This window comes from Bos taurus, chromosome 2 (assembly GCF_002263795.3).
Source record: "Bos taurus isolate L1 Dominette 01449 registration number 42190680 breed Hereford chromosome 2, ARS-UCD2.0, whole genome shotgun sequence".
NCBI classification, from domain to species: Eukaryota; Metazoa; Chordata; class Mammalia; order Artiodactyla; family Bovidae; genus Bos; species Bos taurus.
This window is the reverse complement of record NC_037329.1, coordinates 131,652,635-131,670,426: the sequence shown is the minus strand read 5'-3', so window position 1 is coordinate 131,670,426 and position 17,792 is coordinate 131,652,635. Positions and strand designations below refer to the sequence as shown.

The window sequence follows — 17,792 nt, the reverse complement described above, 5'->3', positions numbered from 1 at the left end:
TACTCTTGAGTATCAAGCTACCCACAGGTGGTAGGAAGTAACTTTTCATCTTGTGTTGAATTGGAAAACCTGGAATCCAGTGCCCAAGGCTCATCCCCATTCAGCCCTCATACCCCAGGGCAAAGAAAACCCTAAAGAGAATAAGGGACAGAAAAGGAACAGACAGGAAGGTATAGCAGGAGAATGAAGTGAATGGGGAAAACCAGAGAGTAGTTGGTGAAGATGAAAAGAAAATTCGAGAAGCAGGAGGAGCCTGGGCTGGATTACAGAGACAATAGTCTTCAAATTATCTCTAATGACACAGTTTTGGTGACAGACACAAGAATTTCTGTCAGTTAAAACAAGAACATTGGACTAGTAAACTTCCCATGCTAGACTTCACTTCTCTTAAGTACACAGTAGACAGAATCTATTTTTCATCAACATATGTGAGCTGTAACCACACTTCAGGAATGAACCGAGGCGTTTTTTGTAACGCAGTACATGTATCAGGAGCCACAAAGCTGTTACAAGACTCAAGGAGAGCAGGGTCATTCATCTGGCTCAATATATGGAGCACTCCTAGATGTCAGGCACAATGGATACGATTAATTCTGTAAGATTCCCTTCCATGAACTCTAGAGGGCAGCCAAGACAAGGAGAGGATCAAACGCACACACGTGATGATCCACTGTGGTTATTATCAACTACTTTTGTCAAAGTACTTATTGCCTTTGAAGACACATGGTGTTACAGGGACGTGAGGGGGCTAGAGGGAGAAAGGAAACTATTCCATTAACTTATTCCATTCACAAGAAAAATAGGGGTTCAGTTTTCCCATAACCACTTTTCTTACCACTGTCTTCTAACTGTTCTGCTCTAATTTTTAACCAGCTTGTCTAGAATAACTGAGATTACATTTTACTCAAGGAGATTTCTGAACAGGATAAGACTGTTTGCTTTAGCTGTTTTGAAAGAGAAACAAACAAATGTTTCTAATGATACTCATAATAACATATACCTGAGCCAGTAAAACACTAAACTTGTGTTTATGTGGACATACAATATACTTTTTTTTAAATAAACTAAGACTTCAGCTTTGAAACTAAAAAATGTATTAAACATGCACACTAAATAACATCAATAAAGATTCATATAGCACTTTCAGTTACCAGGTACCACTCTCAGCACTTTACATATACATATTAAGTTAATCCTCATTACAAATCTCTAAGGCAGATACTATTATTAACACCACTATTAGATAGATATATGAGGAAATTGAGAGGGATGGCGAGATTAGTAACATCCTAAAGGTCTCCCATGTATAATTTAAACATATTCAGGTTCTGAGCCTGTACTTGTAACTGTTACACACTCTTACCTCTCATGAAACAGAATACCCTTTGTAATTTCAAACATGTGATATGTCAGTCAGAAGAATTCTTTTCAAAAGCTGAAGGCATGTGCCAGGACATTTATCAAACTACGCTAACGGGTAGCACATCAATCATAATTGATTATTGGTAACAAAAACACCCCATCAATCACTTCATGAAAACTCATGTATTATCAGTTAGGAAAACAAATTTCTTCTTCCTACAAGACTCTTAATTCTCTATTTCCTTCAGAGTTACTGAAACTTGTTCATACATTTTTTTTATCCCTGGTACATTTAACAGGCTTACATTTACTCAGCTTTACCGCACTAAGATTTTTACAGTGACAGGCTATTTGGAACTTGTTTCTTCTTTTTAAAAAAACCACATCTCTCTGTCTGTCTGTCTGTCTGTCTCTCTCTCTCTCTCTCTCTCACACACACACACACAGAGGAAAAGGTATAATGGCTGGACATGCAAAGGAATAAAAAGATATGGATTCTCTTCCCTCTTAACCATTCAACTGTAAATACAGCATTAGATTTAACAGTGGGCAGGCATGGCAGCAAACCACAGGTTAGTAAAAAGTGTGGATATGAACAGGCTTTCCCAAACTGCTTCCAGTGCTTCTGAATACTTTTTCCTCTCCACTGAGTGCTGAAGAATCATTAAAAGAAGCAACACGTCCTGCTTCTGGAAGCACAGTACAGGCCATTTAGTCTAACCATATACCTAAAGTTTGAATCTCTTAAATAACATGCCTTTGGTGTTATCAGACTTTAGCAACTCAACACAGTTCTACTGTGTTGTTAAATGGGAGTTCTGACACCACTAAAGTTCTTCCTTCTATTGGCTCCAACGTTTTTGAACCACCAATCCTCTGGTCTGACATCTACCCTCCCAAAACTCACATTGAAGTCAAATCCTTCCTCTCTGTAAGTGACAACCTGCCATTGCTGGCAACTTATCACTGTTTTTTGTTCCAGGTCAATCACCACTCTGAACCCCTTGTCATTCCAACTAAGATTTTTAAATTCCCTAAACAGCTTACTCTTTTCTCCTCAATTTTCTCCCACTGCTCAAAGTTCTCAAAGTAGAGAGCCGAATATAAATTTCCAGGTCTGCCCAGAATGTGCCAGGCCCTCACTCAATAAATATCTGCTGCAGAATAAAGGAACAATATCTCCCTTTTATTCTGGCCAATTATGCTTCCATTAATGAACAAGGATCACAGGAGCTCCTTTGTCAAAACATTTTACTACCAATTAGTACTGAGTTACAATCATCTTAAACTCTTTAATCTTCTTTATACATAACCTGGCAATAAGTCATGCTCTTTACTTCTCTGTGTACTCTTACAGTTGTGATTTGAATCTCATATAGGAATCAAGTGTTTTATTCCTTTGAAAATTTATCTAATTTCAACCCATCATTTCAGATTGTATAGAATCTTCTGTATTCAAAATATGTCATGTAATGTCAAAATTACATCACCATCAGCCAATTTGCCAGGCAAGGCATTAATCCAAGTCACTGATAAAAACGCTGAAATGAGACAGGCAAGGAGAGAAGAACCTTGTACAACATAAGTATCATCTCCAAGCTTGATTTCAATCTGTTCAGTCTTCTGTCTTTCACTAGTATGGCCCATTAGTATGCCAGGAAAATGGCAGAGGAAGAGGACAGCCCCATTTGAGGGGGTACTTTGGGTAGCTCCAAAGGGCTAGGACACATTTAAAACAGAGGCTGAATTTATAGGGGACTCAAGATTGCTGACCTTCACAGAAACACTACAGAAGCAAAAAGGAAAATGTTACCTCTTGGAAAATCCTTCTAAAGACACAGTATTTATACCTTTACCATAGTTTCCTGGCCAACAACATCTGTCATATTGCTTTTTGAAGATGATGTCCATTTCTCTTTTTTTGGTGGGGGGGGGGGAGGGTTAGTGGGGGGGGTGTGGTGTGTGTGCTGTGCAACTTGCAGGAGTTCAGTTCCTTGACCAAGGACTGAATCCGGGCCCCTGCAATGAAGCCAACCACTGGACCTCCAGGGAATTCCCAAGATGCTGTCAATTAGAATATAACATTTCTTATGAATTTGTTCTCCTAACATCATCAAAAGACAAAGACATCTCTAAAAAAAAAATCTATATAATAATCAGAAATTCTTTGAAAAACACCTATTCATTTTCAGCAACTATAAAAAACTTATTCAGTCACATTAGTTCTTCCTACGTCTAAAACCACTGAGTACTTATTAATTTGCAAAGCAATAAAAACATATCAAAACTATGCTTCTGAAATCCCTAGTTTTTTGCATATGTATTGATAAATTCAACCTACTGGAGGGATAAACAGATTCTCAATTAAGAACTTTTAGGTTAACGCTGCTGCTGCTGCTGCTAGGTCACTTCAGTCGTGTCTGACTCTGTGCGACCCCATGGACTGCAGCCTACCAGGCTTCTCCGTCCCTGGGATTCTCCAGGCAAGAACACTGGAGTGGGCTGCCATTTCCTTCTCCAATGCATGAAAGTGGAAAGTGAAAGTGAAGTCGCTCAGTCGTGTCCAACTCTTATCGACCCCACAGACTGCAGCCTACCAGGCTCCTCCATCCATGGGATTTTCCAGGCAACAGTACTGGAGTGGGGTGCCATCACCTCCTCCGATATCTTTTTTTAAAAAAAATAAGCGTGCAAGGAAAAATAATAGTGTTATGATTTTCTGATGAGCTAGAAAAAGACAAGTGGTAAAGAGTCCACATAATGGCATATCACTCAAGTACGAATCAGATGTTCTGCTGACTTACAACAATTTATAATGAAGGTTATTCATTTAAAATTCTTTGTGTTTTCCTGCACATAGCCTATATTATCAGATAATTTAGATTTCACTAAGAATTAGGAGATTAGACCTAAGGAATTAAGCCCTATAGCTGAGCTGTTCAATAGGCAGCCACTAATCATATGTGGTTACTTAAATTAAAATTTAATTAAAAATTCAATTCTTGGGTCACAACGCATAATTCAAGCACTCAACAGCTACACGTGACTAATGGCTTCCGTAGTGAACAGCACAGATACAGAAGATGTGCTTCTATTAGACAGTGCTCCCTCAGAGGATTGTGTCAGATGGAGGAAAGAAGTCCCTAAGGATTCTGTCAGGAACAAGCTAGTGTTCTGTCGGATCACAGCGCAGAGTCTGGGACACAGAAGCATCCTTGTAGAACACTTCATTCACAGGTAAAAATAGCTCGGTGAAAGGGAAAGGCATCTCAGTGCTAAAGGAAACTGACGCTTATCAGGGGCCTAGGATGTGTCAGGCACTGTGACAGGCAGATACTTTTAATTATCACAATGCCCTCAGGAAATACATGCTCTTATTATAATACTTCAGTATTACTTCACGTGTGAGCATATTTTACCCATTTCACAGATCAAGCTGAGGTCAAAGGTCAGTTTACAGTAAAGGTTAGATTGAATTCCAGTTATGACAACTCCCAACCTATATTTTCGTCGCTGTCTCTGCTGCCACCCTGTAACTCCTTGTGAGTTAGGTACCAGATAAAACTGCCCATCACTGGCCTACATTAAGCTCTGAAAAGTACAAGAGTTCTGGTAATAAGACTGCACAGATGCTTAATCAGATTTCCTATCCATTAAACTCTGATATGCCAGGTCTGGCCCTAGAGGCAAATTCAAAACCTTCATTTATTTTATTTTCCAAATCTAAGAAACTGCCTAGAGCAATACAAATATTTCTCTACCAGGGACCAGGACATCAATTTTAACAGCACAACTTTGAGTACAGAAACCTTTAGAGGTCATAATGGAGAGGATGGAATGCAAGGCAACTGTTTCTTCCTTTTTAAAAAATCTTTTTGCAAAAAGAACCAAATTACAGTAGGAAAACTTGCATAGTTTCAACGCCTGCCACCAGGTAACAATTCTTTGATGCCAAACACTGTTAAGTTTTGTGAAGCTTATCATTTATTAATGCTAAATCCAATTCCTTTGAACACTATGTGAACTAAAATCATATATCAACATACTACAAAATGTTTTTGTTCCATGAACAATTTAAATTACCTCAAAATGCAAAGACTATTCAGCCATGGTATAAAACCAACACTTGATATTTCTTGTGAAAGTCAAAAGTAAAATAAGGACAGGAACATCAGTAACTTTAAACCACAGCTACACAGTCTTCAAAGACCAGATCTACATAATACCAAGCCACTTGTTTCAGTTCTGGGTGTACGTTCTGTTCTTTCAGTTTCTAGGTACCTCGGGATTTTCAAACATTGCAAGAAAAATAGTTGACATATTTCTAAAGCCAAGATTGTTCTGCATATAAAATAAGTTAGGACTACTTCTTTTACTGTTATTTTAAGCTAAAGCTCTCTTCAGGTTATAAAGTGCAAAAAGAGTAAGAACATCATTACTAGGCCAAAGACTCCCTGCAAAAGCCAAAAATTAACTGTACCAGGAAGATGATGTGGCAGGTACAACCTTACTCAGAACACGGGATCCCTCTTCTTGAGGGACTCAAACAGAGCCCTAGCTGGGCTCTTACGAAGATTATGGAAAGATCTGTTCAATGAAAGCAGTTCCAAGAAACACTTCCTATACCAGTATACCAGTTTCTTGGTTCTCTTAAACTAAAAATGTTAACTACCCAAAATCCTGTTGTTCCACTTCAATTCTGATAACTTCATCTCACAAAAAAGAAAGAAAATACATAAGTTCCAGATTACTAAACTGGATGACGGTGTTTTCATAAGGAATCAAATAGCTTATCTAAATAACTATTCTTTTTTTCTTTGCAACGTTTTGCCAACTAAAAATTGGCACTTGCCATCTACCTCCATAAGGATTAAATCACAGACTGCTGCAGCCACTGACCTTCAACGCACCCTGAAAGGAGTTCAGGGTGGAGATCAAGAATAAGGCCCTCTGTGCTCTGGGAAAAACTGGCAGAACAGGCCTTAGGAAGATAGTTTCAGAAGAAGCAACTCTTACATCTCCTCACAACCAGAAAAGCACTAAAATTACTTGTGGTGATGTCTGCTCCTCGTGACCAGCAGTAACCTTCATGAGACTAGCGACAGAGACTAGCAACAACCTTCTCCAAAAATCTGTGTGCTTGATTGAATGTACTCCCCTTTCACCAAAAATCACTATACACTGATCCTCCCCGCTGCCTCTCTGCAGCAGTTTCTCAGAGCTATCTAAGATGCTGTCTCCAGGGCTGTCATCCTCATTTGGCCACAAGTAAAACTTAACCCACAACTCTCACCTTGTGCATCTTTTTTAGTCAACAGTTTATGGAAACAATTGTTACTAAACATCTATGAAAAGTTATATATGTACTACAGGACTTTAGAAACATCAAAACATCATCCAGCACCAAATTATTTCATAAAAAGAAAAAAAAAATGAGATCAAAGCACTGAAAGGATACATGATTGGAAAGGTAGCCGCTGATGAATAATGCAATAAAGGAGAACTGAGAAATCCATTCACTAATTCTAACTAGTCAAAACTGACTCTAACCCTTGATTTGACTCTTTCTGGCCAAAGCAAACAGCCATAGATGGGGAAAAAAAAAAAAAATGGGGGGCCTTCATTCAACTTTGAGTCCTAAGCACAAGAAACCAAAAATATCCCAGGACATAAATATTTTCCCTAAAAAAGTGTCTTTTCTCTACGCCTTCAACACTTGTTTTCAACAGTACTGCTTTCATTATGCAAGCCTCTCTATGTCTTGTTTCATATCATGAGCATTTCCTTCTCCATGAAACTCTCAGGGTTTAGGTCTGAGGAGATGTCTTAATTACAGCCTTCAGCCAGTCATTCTTAAATGAGAAACAGTACCACTTCCATACAGGGTATCTGGAAATGTACGGAGGTATTTTTTTTCATTGTTTCTTAAACTGTCACTGTAGGAACTCCACTGGCATGTATTAGCCCAAAGGTTGCTAAAGGAACTGCAATATAGAGAGCAGTTTTTCGTAACTGGTTATTCTATCCAAAATGCCAATACTAATTCCATAGGAATAGGAAAACAAGCCAAACTGGCCCCTCCATCCATGAATACAAGATGCAAACTCTTCCTAACAAAGTCCTCGAAGGCATCCCACAACACTGGTTCAAGCTACCCGATGCTCAGCAGTCCCACTCCAACCACTCTCTCCCCTACTCCACTTCTCCAAAGTAGCTACTGCAGCAGCCTGAGCCAACGCTGTCTATTTCCTTACTTAAATCTGTGAGGCACAAGGGAAAAAAATTTAATTTGTGTTTAAAAAGGAAAAATATCAGAGTAAAAGCAGCCAGCTACCTGAAGTTTTCAGATCCAAAAGCAATGCTCTGGATTTATGCTGTATCTCAATAACCCATCTTCAAGAACCGGTGTGGGTTTCTTGATAATGGATAAATAATAAATATATACACATATATAGTTCTACCTTTTAATGGCTGAAATATGCTTAATTTCACAATCATCATCCTACAGATAAATAAAGGACTGATACGTTTTCTGAGATACATTACACATGAAAAATGATTTCAGAATAGAAATTCACCTTTTCTCGGAAAGATTTCTTAAAAGTTTTGCTTAGTTGTTAAAATTTTTTTAAAAGATAAAATGTATCACAAGCCTTTAGACTCAGAAGAAAGTTTTTAAAAACTAGATTTTCCAAAAGCTGACAATATATAAAGGCTTAAACATCCCAATTTGAGGACCACTGCAACTGAACTCAAGTAATAGAAACACTTAGCCTTGTACCAAGGAGCACAGAAACTTTTTTGCTGAGGCAGTAGTTTTTTTACTCTGCGTCTTCAACAGAGATCTTTCAGCTTTCTCTCTGTCAGGAATTTCTGGCTTTATCCCTGATTAAAATGTAAACCTCGACTCTATGGCTCTTGAGTAGATTTGCTGTTTTTTAAAAAATGTATAATCAATCTTTTTTAACCTAAGAGGTTATCTTTTCTCATAATTAGTAATCTTATCCACCAGATTCGTACTATATGCCAAACACTCCACTAATCGTATTATTTGTATTATTTCACATATCTTCACATTAGTCCAAAGAGAGTACTGATACTATTCCTCATTTTGCAGATGAGAAAACGGAGCCTGAGAGCAGTAAGCAGTTTACCCAAGACCACCAAGCTATAAACCAAGGTCCAGCTGACATCAAATTCCAAGCTCTTAAAGCACTTCAACAACGCTATCTCTATCAAGTAAAAACTACCCTAAGTTTTATTTCTTTATCAAATCCAAAGAACTGCCATCCATTTCATACAACCACCTCTGAGTTCTCCTGCAAAATATCTTTTTTAACACCTCAGAATTTATCTGGTTTTTACATCATCTAGATTGGAAAATCGTATTTTGAGAAGTAGAGCCTTTTATTAAATCACTGCTAGACAATTAAAGGTTTCAATTAAGTAACATCCAATATGATACCATAGGTAAACACTGCTAATATTTCTTTCATTTTATCAAACCATACTAAGTTGCATGACAATATTAAAAATAGCTAACACTTACTGGCTGCTTATTTTATGTCAGATGACTTACATATATTATCTCTAATGTAAAGGGTGTTTATCACCACTTTACATACAGGGAAACCGAGGCTAAGAAAAAAAACTGCTTAACTCAGCTGGTTACACAGCAGATCTATCAGATTTAGAATTTAGATTAGCCTAGGCTCTTTCTACCACAGAATGAGAAAATGTTTCAGAATACTTGGGAGAAAACCCCTGCAACTCTTTTTTTTTCTTTCTCTCAAACCATTTCCCTCTAGTATATTCCTGCTAAATAAACTAGTGTCTGCATACACATTTTTGAAATTTTAATTTACATAATAACTTCATTTAAAAAGAATAGGCTAAAAATATTAAAGTTAAATAAGGTATCAATTTTCTATATATGCTAAAAATAAAGATAACTATGCAACAAATGAATGTATATTATTGTTAATCAATTTATTAGGTCTACATTAGTAACTGAGATTAAGTGGTTTTAGAAATACTAGTACTATTATATACACATCAATACAAGTTACATCAGAAAGTTAGTTAACAGAAAACTCTTAGAATGTTGCCTATTCCATTCAGTTAAATTTAAACTTACTGCAGATATCCACAAAATCCGTAAGGGCTTAATATATCTAAATACTTTCAAAGTTCGCTATCAATTCAGGGCAATTTTTTTTTTGCAAAGTAAAGAAACTCTTTATTTTTAAACTGTGTTGTAAAAAGAAGAAAACTGGTTTGCTAATAACAAAATGCTATGAAATCAGTGAAGAGTAAAGAGAACTGTATTAAATCACAGCAAACCTACTCTTTTTTTGGGGTTGGGGCCAAGCCACAAGGTATGTAGGATCTTAGTCCTCCAATCAGGGATGGAACCTGCACCCTCTGCACGGCAAGTGCAGAGTCGTAACCACTGGACAGCCAGGGAAGTCCTGAAGCTACTCCTGAAGAGCAGCTTGAGTGGGTCCATGGAATGGCAGCATTCTAAGAGTCAGAAACTACTAAAGCCCCCACCTATTAGTTCAGGGTAATAGTGAAGGGGCAAGGGTACAGTACCTGATGATGGGCAGGTCGAGGCCCCGCTGCAAACTGAGAAAAGGAGGGAAAACAAACACAAAAGGAAAGGCACAAAGAGTCAGAAACACCACAACAAAAACCGAAACTTCACACAATATGCTGAAAGAAATAAAACCCACAGGAAGAAAAAAAACACAAACAGTCAAAGCTTTGCTGCAGGACAGTGACAGACAGGTACTGAGAAGATTCAACAGGCTGACACCTCTATCAGAAACAGTTTGCCATTTATCAGCTGGGAGAGAAACAGCTAAGCTGCTATGCACATAAGAGTGCCTCTCTGATAGGAATTTTTTTTAAACCCTAAAATAAAACAAAAGAAAGTTTGAAACACTAAGTGGTTATATTAAGACAAACATATGAAAAGTCAACTATGCTTATGCAACTGATAAAACTGCAGGGAATGAGAAATGCTTTCCCATTACAAGAAACAGCCAGGAGGTAATTATAATGTCCAGCAGAAAATAAAGAATGTAATAGTACAGATTTCAAATTTTCTTAAATTAAACAGGGTATCTCACATATGAAATGGAAATTTCACTATCTTCATTTCTTGGAGTTAAAGATTAAAATTTATCATATATATTATAAATATATAAACATATAAATAAATATATTTATAATATATAAGTGTAAATATATAAATAATTATATATATTTAAATTCAATGAACTAGTAAAGTTTAATACCAGGCATATCAAAGCAGAGGTAAAGAACACCATCCTTTAACATGATTAGTCAAAGTGGTACTCTTATAAGCTCAAGAAGAAAAAAAAAGAGTCAAAGAAGTCAAATATCTCAATTACTATGTAGACACAACAGCACAAGACTGCATACTTGTACCTGCTGCTATCTGATATTGAGAACAAAAACAAAAGAAAACGTCACTTTTTAGGTAAACCACAGAGCATTTGAAAGAGGATAATACATATTCCAACTCTTACTTTCCCTAACTTAGAATGGAAGAAAAAGCTTTTTCACCCATAAAATTTTAAATACAAAATCTCTAGGATCAAATAACTCATCAGAGCAAAATCAGACTTTCAATGGGATTTTACTAAAAAGAAAGAGAAATTATTCAGGCACGTAGAGTCACCTACTGGCCACCTACACGTTAACTACTGAGATGTTAACCACTCTCTTTAACAGTTAAAATATTTAGTAAGCCATTTTGAATGCAAACCACACAGGGTCTTATTTAAAATATTTAAGGAGCTAAAATATGTATCTTCTTTGAATTGTTTAATTTCCTATGGAGCCTTCCTTCTGTTACTTTGGGTGAACAAGACTGAAGATGAACTAAGAAACAATTCCCTGTACTCAGAATTTAAGTTACCAGAATTATTTCCTCAACTGTCACTATTGAATATAAAAATTTTTCAAGAAATTGCAGTAGGTCACATGCCACAATGTAGGAGATGACTGAAGACAGCTCTAATCAAGAATTTACCTTAGAAGCTAAATGCTACCTACTGCTCAGGTAATGAACACTGTTCTAACACATTTTGAAATTATTCCGTATAACTTAACGAGCTCTCCATGACTTATAGGATCAGGGCATGTTAGCCAGCCATTATACTTGCTAAAAACCAATGTAAAGTAGTTTTTCAGAATGATGATAATGGCAGCTAGCTTTCTTGCAAAACATTTTCTCTTCAAAGAAACTGAAGTTTTATATTTTCAGTTTTCCAACTATGAAAAGAAAACAGATCATACCTCTAACTATGGCCATCAAGTTTCAAGAATAGGTAATATTACCCATGTGGTATTCACATAGAGGGTGGGAGTGTGATGTTTCTTCATGACACTTTTGAAGGAAATGGGAGAGAAGGGCCATGTTAAAAAAATTAACCTTAGTACAGTAGTACCTGTCTTATCACTGTTCCACAGAAAGGCCCCATTTTTAAGGCTCTACAATAAAATTGAAACTTTATATATTTGGAATATTCCGGTCAAAAAGGAACTTCCTATGAGCAAGAGGAGTACCTTATAAAATTACACGAATATTAAAAAAATAAAAGTTAGTGGGAAAGTACCCTAGTCTATTTTGCACTAGTCACCATTGGCTATTGAGTTTTTCATTTGTAATGACAACAGTCTTAATCCTACAGGTAACTGTAAGCAACAGAACAAACTGTAATTGCTGCTGGCTTATATTAAAAATAAAAACTTTTCTTTTTTCTAGGAGGGATTTTTAAGATGGTAAGGACTGAAGATACTAAGGAAAGCAGCCTTCTGTGAACTCAGAGCCAGTGTTTACGCCACCCACGCTCCCTCACACCCACTCACCCTTCTGTGCACAGCTGGTAACTGGGCATGACCAATAGTTATTGATGTACCTTGGGCACTTAGCACCACAGAATATAAAAATAACCAATGGTTACAGGTTATTGCAAAAGCCAAACTGTCCCCCACCCCCATTAAGCATTCGATGATTTCACTATTTTGGAGGCTATTAAGCAATAAATTATAGTTTACATAGTTCCAATACAACCAGAAAATGGAACAGGTAGGTAGCTCTTCAATTTTTTTTCTTTTTTTTACTTTTAAACAAAACTGTCAACAATATACAAGTATCAAGCAGAAATACAGGCACAAAGATCTTCTCAAGGAGGGAGGGGGGCCACTTGAAGCCAGTTGGATTGCAAAGGCAGCTGTCCAGGGAAGAACAGAAAAGCCTAAACTGTGCAATTGCCAATGGCCCATTAATGCAGAAATAGAATGGAGTAAGCTTTAGCTGCTCTACAAAGCCATGGGAAGAGGCCCTTCCTGAGTGCAATAGCTTACCTCTCCTCACCAGTTGGGGTAGCTGTGGGATGGATGAGACTGGACTATGGCAACTTGGGATGTGAGAAGAAAATGCAATCCTGCCAAATTCCAAACCCAACTTCACCCTCCCAGCACCAACACAAACGAAATAAAGAAAACTGGACCCAAAACAACAAGCAAGAGTAGTGCAGGGTCTGCTAGTCTTGCACGTGTTTTGGGGTATGTAATGGAATGTTATGTGTGTGGCTTTTAGTAATGGGGGTGGTAATGGTCACTAGCAGAGCAGATGGCAAAAATTGCATAGAGGATAGTATCTGAAGATAGTTTATGACCACAGAAAAATGGCTGACAACTATAGACAGTTTTCCCTTTGATAACCAATTATAAAATGAAAGAGGGAAAAAGAAGCCTTTTAAAAAGAAATTTATCTCTTAAAATCAAATTCATCTCAAAGGGATATCCCTCTAAACCCCAAATTACTCCTGTCTAATTCCCAATAGAGAAGACCCACCCAATTTGTTATTCTTTTCCCCATAATGCCCGGCAAAAACTGCCATGCCAGGTTAGACTTTCAGAGAGGATGCAATCAATGCATTTGTGTTCATCAGCCAATAAACGGATGTGGTCAAAAATAATGCGTGCCGGGGGCACCACTGCCTGCAAGAAGTACAGCTTGTTATATTGCTTACAATGCAGTATTTTATCCAGCCTCTTCCAGCCAAGGACCTGTAAACGGGAGTCTGTTCCAAAACCTTCCTCCTCTTCCAGTTGTCTGTGCAATGTATTGGCACTGTTCTGCTGGGCTGTCAAAAAAACTGGTTTAGAGATGCAGCTCTTCAGTCAGGTTTTGCGCCAGTTCTAACCATGTAAATTCTTTTCTTTCCCAATAATTATACAAGGCGTAGAGGGGTTAAAAGGGCCATAGAATTCTTTGCAATAACAGCTTACCATAATGTTCCATGTTTAGTGATTAGAACTGGGGCCTATCTAAAGTAATCTGGCGAGATCTCAAGGCCCACTCTAAGTGGTCAAGTGTCCACATTCCCAAACCACTCTCAGAACAAAACTTGCATCAGACATCTTGTTGACCATTGCAGCAAAAAAGTAAACAAACAAAAAAAACCAGACAAGCAAACGAGCAACTAGGACCACAGTCCCACCTCTTTAGAAGGGCTCCTCCACCCCCGGGGAACCAGGGCCTAAGAAAAGGGCCTGAAGAAGAGGGCCACAGGGAAAGGAAGGCAGGAAGAGGACCAGAGAGAGAGCACATCTGAGAGAAGTCTGCGACCTTACAGCTCTTTGAGGAATTCTGTCATTTACTTCAAAATTCCTAAATTCATGCATAAAATCAAATGAACAGAAGCTAATGCAATGAAATATTCCTGTACTACAGGCAAAAAAGCAGAGGTGGAGAACCAAAAGAAGATCCCTGTACTCTGAGAAAAACACAGAGCGGAGATCCAAGTAGGGGCGTGAGAGACAATGAGATGTGACAGAAGCACCTGCTAGCAAACACTAATCATGCAGGGCAGGCAACACCATCCTAAGGAAAGGACTGCTGAAGCCACTGCACACTTTTGTGAAACAGAAGGATGAACCTTGAGTAAATTCTCTGTCTTTGCCATACTTATTGCAATCCATGTAAAAGATGAGCAAAGAGGATGACAGCATTTATACTTCTATGACAATTTATTTACCATCTGAAGAAATAAATACACCATTGGTGTAAGTCATGCATATGTCCACACAGTCAAATAGTTAGAACTGATCTAATAATACTGATTCAAAAGGTGTACTTCCCTAGGCACTAGAATGTCAGATTCCAATTAATGAAATGTAATTTATTTTCAAAATCATGCTTTACACGTCTCCTGAATTTTGAACGGTACAAACAAAAACTTAAGAGCTGAAATGAAGTGAACTTGAATGTAACTAGAACTTGAATGACACAGAAAAGTAAAGGAAAAAAAAAGAAAAAGGGAAAAGGCTCCACTTGTTCTTTTCTTAATAAATTTAAATAATTCCCATAGAAAAGGTCTGAAAATGCAATGCTATCCAATAGTAACAGTAATAATAATTTTAACAATTGTCTTTGTAATACATTTCTAAAATCAAATAAAAATATGAACCAAAAGAACCTAAGCTACAACAAACACAAACTTAGGTGGAGAACATTTTCTAGAACAACCTTCTGCTTACTTACCGGAGAACGGGTTTGAGGTTGTGAATTCATTGTCTGAGGAGCTTGAGGATAGACCAACGTGGTTGGACCTGCATTCTGTCCAGAGGGATAAGGGGTCTGTCAAAGAATGACAAGAACAGTATCACCCTGTGAGTAAATATGGCACGGGTAACTCAATTCCAAAGAGTTTAAGAGTTTAGAAAAGTGTTCATTAATGTGGTTTACAGCTCTGTTTTAAAAGACCTAATTTTATCACAATATCCAGCAATTCAGAATCAGTGCAATCTTTTTAGAATTTATCTTAAATCTCTGATGAGAAGCAACTTCATCACACAACTCAGAATGGTGAGCAATTTAAAACTGATGAATAATTTATTTCAGACTGGTTGACTACAGTTAACTGATGCCTCAGAAAGTGAACTGCAGATAAGGTGGGGAACACTACTTTAACTTCAATATACAGTTAGTGGTATATTGCAGCCATGAAATTAAAAGACGCTTACTTCTTGGAAGGAAAGTTATGACCAACCTAGACATCATATTCAAAAGCAGAGACAATACTTTGCCAACAAAGGTCCATCTAGTCAAGGCTATGGTTTTCCCAGTGGTCATATATGGATGTGAGAGTTGGACTGTGAAGAAGGCTGAGCACCAAAGAATTGATGCTTTTGAACTGTAGTGTTGGAGAAGACTCTTGAGAGTCCCTTGGACTGCAAGGAGATCCAACCAGTCCATCCTAAAGGAGATCAGTCCTGGGATTTCTTTGGAAGGAATGATGCTAAAGCTGAAACTCCAGTACTTTAGCCACCTGATGCGAAGAGCTGACTCACTGGAAAAGATCCTGATGCTGGGAGGGATTGGGGGCAGGAGGAGAAGGGGACAACAGAGGATGAGATGGCTGGATGGCATCACCGACTAGATGGATGTGAGTTTGGGTGAACTTCGGCAGTAGGTGATGGACAGGGAGGCCTGGCATGCTGCAGTTTATGGGGTCACAAGGAGTCAGACATGACTGAGCGACTGAACTGAACTGAACAGTGGTAAACTGAAGTGTAAACTTCTGGCTGTTGAGGTAATAAATACAGTTGTTGAGATGTACCACTTATGAAAACACGAGAAATGTTATCTCTTTCTACTCAAAAAGTTAGGTGAGGACTCTCCCCTCTCATAGCTAGTATGCTGCTAAGTCGCTTCAGTCATGTCCGACTCAGTGTGACCCCACAGACGAAAGCCCACCAGGCTCTGCCATCCCCGGGATTCTCCAGGCAAGAACACTGGAGTGGGTTGCCATTTCCTTCTCCAATGCATGAAAGGGAAAAGTGAAAGTGAAGTTGCTCAGTCGTGTCCGACTCTTTGCGACCCCACGGACCGCAGCCTTCCAGGCTCCTCCATCCATGGGATTTTCCAGGCAAGAGTACTGGAGTGGGGTGCCATTGCCTTCTCTGAAACACAGTATACTACAGGAAAAAAAGAACAACCAAGATTTTTTCACTGAAGATGCTGAAAATGTGCATGCTGGACATATTTCATCTTATTCAAACTTCTGACTAATATTTTCCACACTAGAGCCAGTTGTCAACACTGCAAAACAAGTACGTGAATTAACATTCAGGCTCGAGTTCTTTCATTCTGTAATACTCCCTTACTGTCCACACAAAGCTGGTGTTCTATAAATACTGAGACTCTATCATTCCTCTCAAAATGGGTATTAATAAAACAAAGAATTTATTTTCCTTTACCTTGGAATTACTCTTTGAAACAGACAAAAAATAATCAAGTACTTCCCATATCTAAATAATATGTATGCCAAGAGCTGATGCATACTCTGTACACAAGCAGCTCTACCTGAATGCAAAGCAGAACACGGGACGACTGCCACGCATGGATATATGCTGCTGTGCCATTCAGTTCAGTTCAGTCGCTCAGTCGTGTCCGACTCTGCGACCCCATGAATCGCAGCACGCCAGGCCTCCCTGTCCATCACCAACTCCCAGAGTTCACTCAGACTCACGTCCATTGTGTCAGTGATGCCATCTGGCCATCTCATCCTCTGTCGTCCCTTTCTCCTCCTGCCCCCAATCCCTCCCAGCATCAGAGTCTTTTCCAGTGAGTCAACTCTTCACATGAGGTAGCCAAAGGACTGGAGTTTCAGCTTTAGCATCATTCCTTCCAAAGAAATCCCAGGGCTGATCTCCTTCAGAATGGACTGGTTGGATCTCCTTGCAGTCCAAGGGACTCTCAAGAGTCTTCTCCAACACCACAGTTCAAAAGCATCAATTCTTCAGGGCTCAGCCTTCTTCACAGTCCCACTCTCACATCCATACATGACCACTGGAAAAACCATAGCCTTGACTAGACGGACATTTGTTGGCAAAGTGATGTCTCTGCTTTTGAATATGCTATCTAGGTTGGTCATAACCTTCCTTCCAAGGAGTAAGCATCTTTTAATTTCATGGCTGCAGTCATCATCTGCAGTGACTTTGGAGCCCAGAAAAATAAAGCCTGACACTGTTTCTACTGTTTCCCCATCTATTTCCCATGAAGTGATGGGACCGGATGCCATGATCTTCATTTCTGAATGTTGAGCTTTAAGCCAACTTTTTCACTCTTCACTTTCACTTTCATCAAGAGGCTTTTTAGTTCCTCTTCACTTTCTGCCATAAGGGTGGTGTCTTCTGCATGTCTGAGGTTATTGATATTTCTCCCGGCAATCTTGATTCCAGCTTGTGTTTCTTCCAGTCCAGCATTTCTCATGATGTACTCTGCATATACGTTAAATAAGCACGGTGACAATATACAGCCTTGACGTACTCCTTTTCCTACTTGGAACCAGTCTGTTGTTACATGTCCAGTTCTAACTGTTGCT

The 17,792-nt window shown here is 38.5% G+C and overlaps 1 protein-coding gene across 21 annotated transcripts in view; it reads right to left on the bottom strand.

The window, feature by feature from the left end:
• EIF4G3 (eukaryotic translation initiation factor 4 gamma 3) overlaps nt 1-17,792 on the bottom strand; it is a 354,574-nt gene that overhangs the window by 167,363 nt on the left and 169,419 nt on the right. For 11 of the 21 annotated variants that reach the window (XM_024982993.2, XM_015460874.3, XM_059880202.1 and 8 more), the window contains 3 exons: nt 14,948-15,043; nt 13,434-13,547; nt 9,958-9,990 (listed from right to left, as the gene is read on the bottom strand). The exons of 1 other annotated variant lie outside the window; for it this stretch is intronic. In XM_024982993.2, the coding sequence (XP_024838761.2) occupies nt 9,958-9,990; nt 13,434-13,547; nt 14,948-15,043 (243 nt within the window). The remainder of the gene's footprint in view (nt 1-9,957; nt 9,991-13,433; nt 13,548-14,947; nt 15,044-17,792) is intronic. 9 more of the 21 variants (XM_059880211.1, XM_059880216.1, XM_059880220.1 and 6 more) reach the window with 3 other exon arrangements.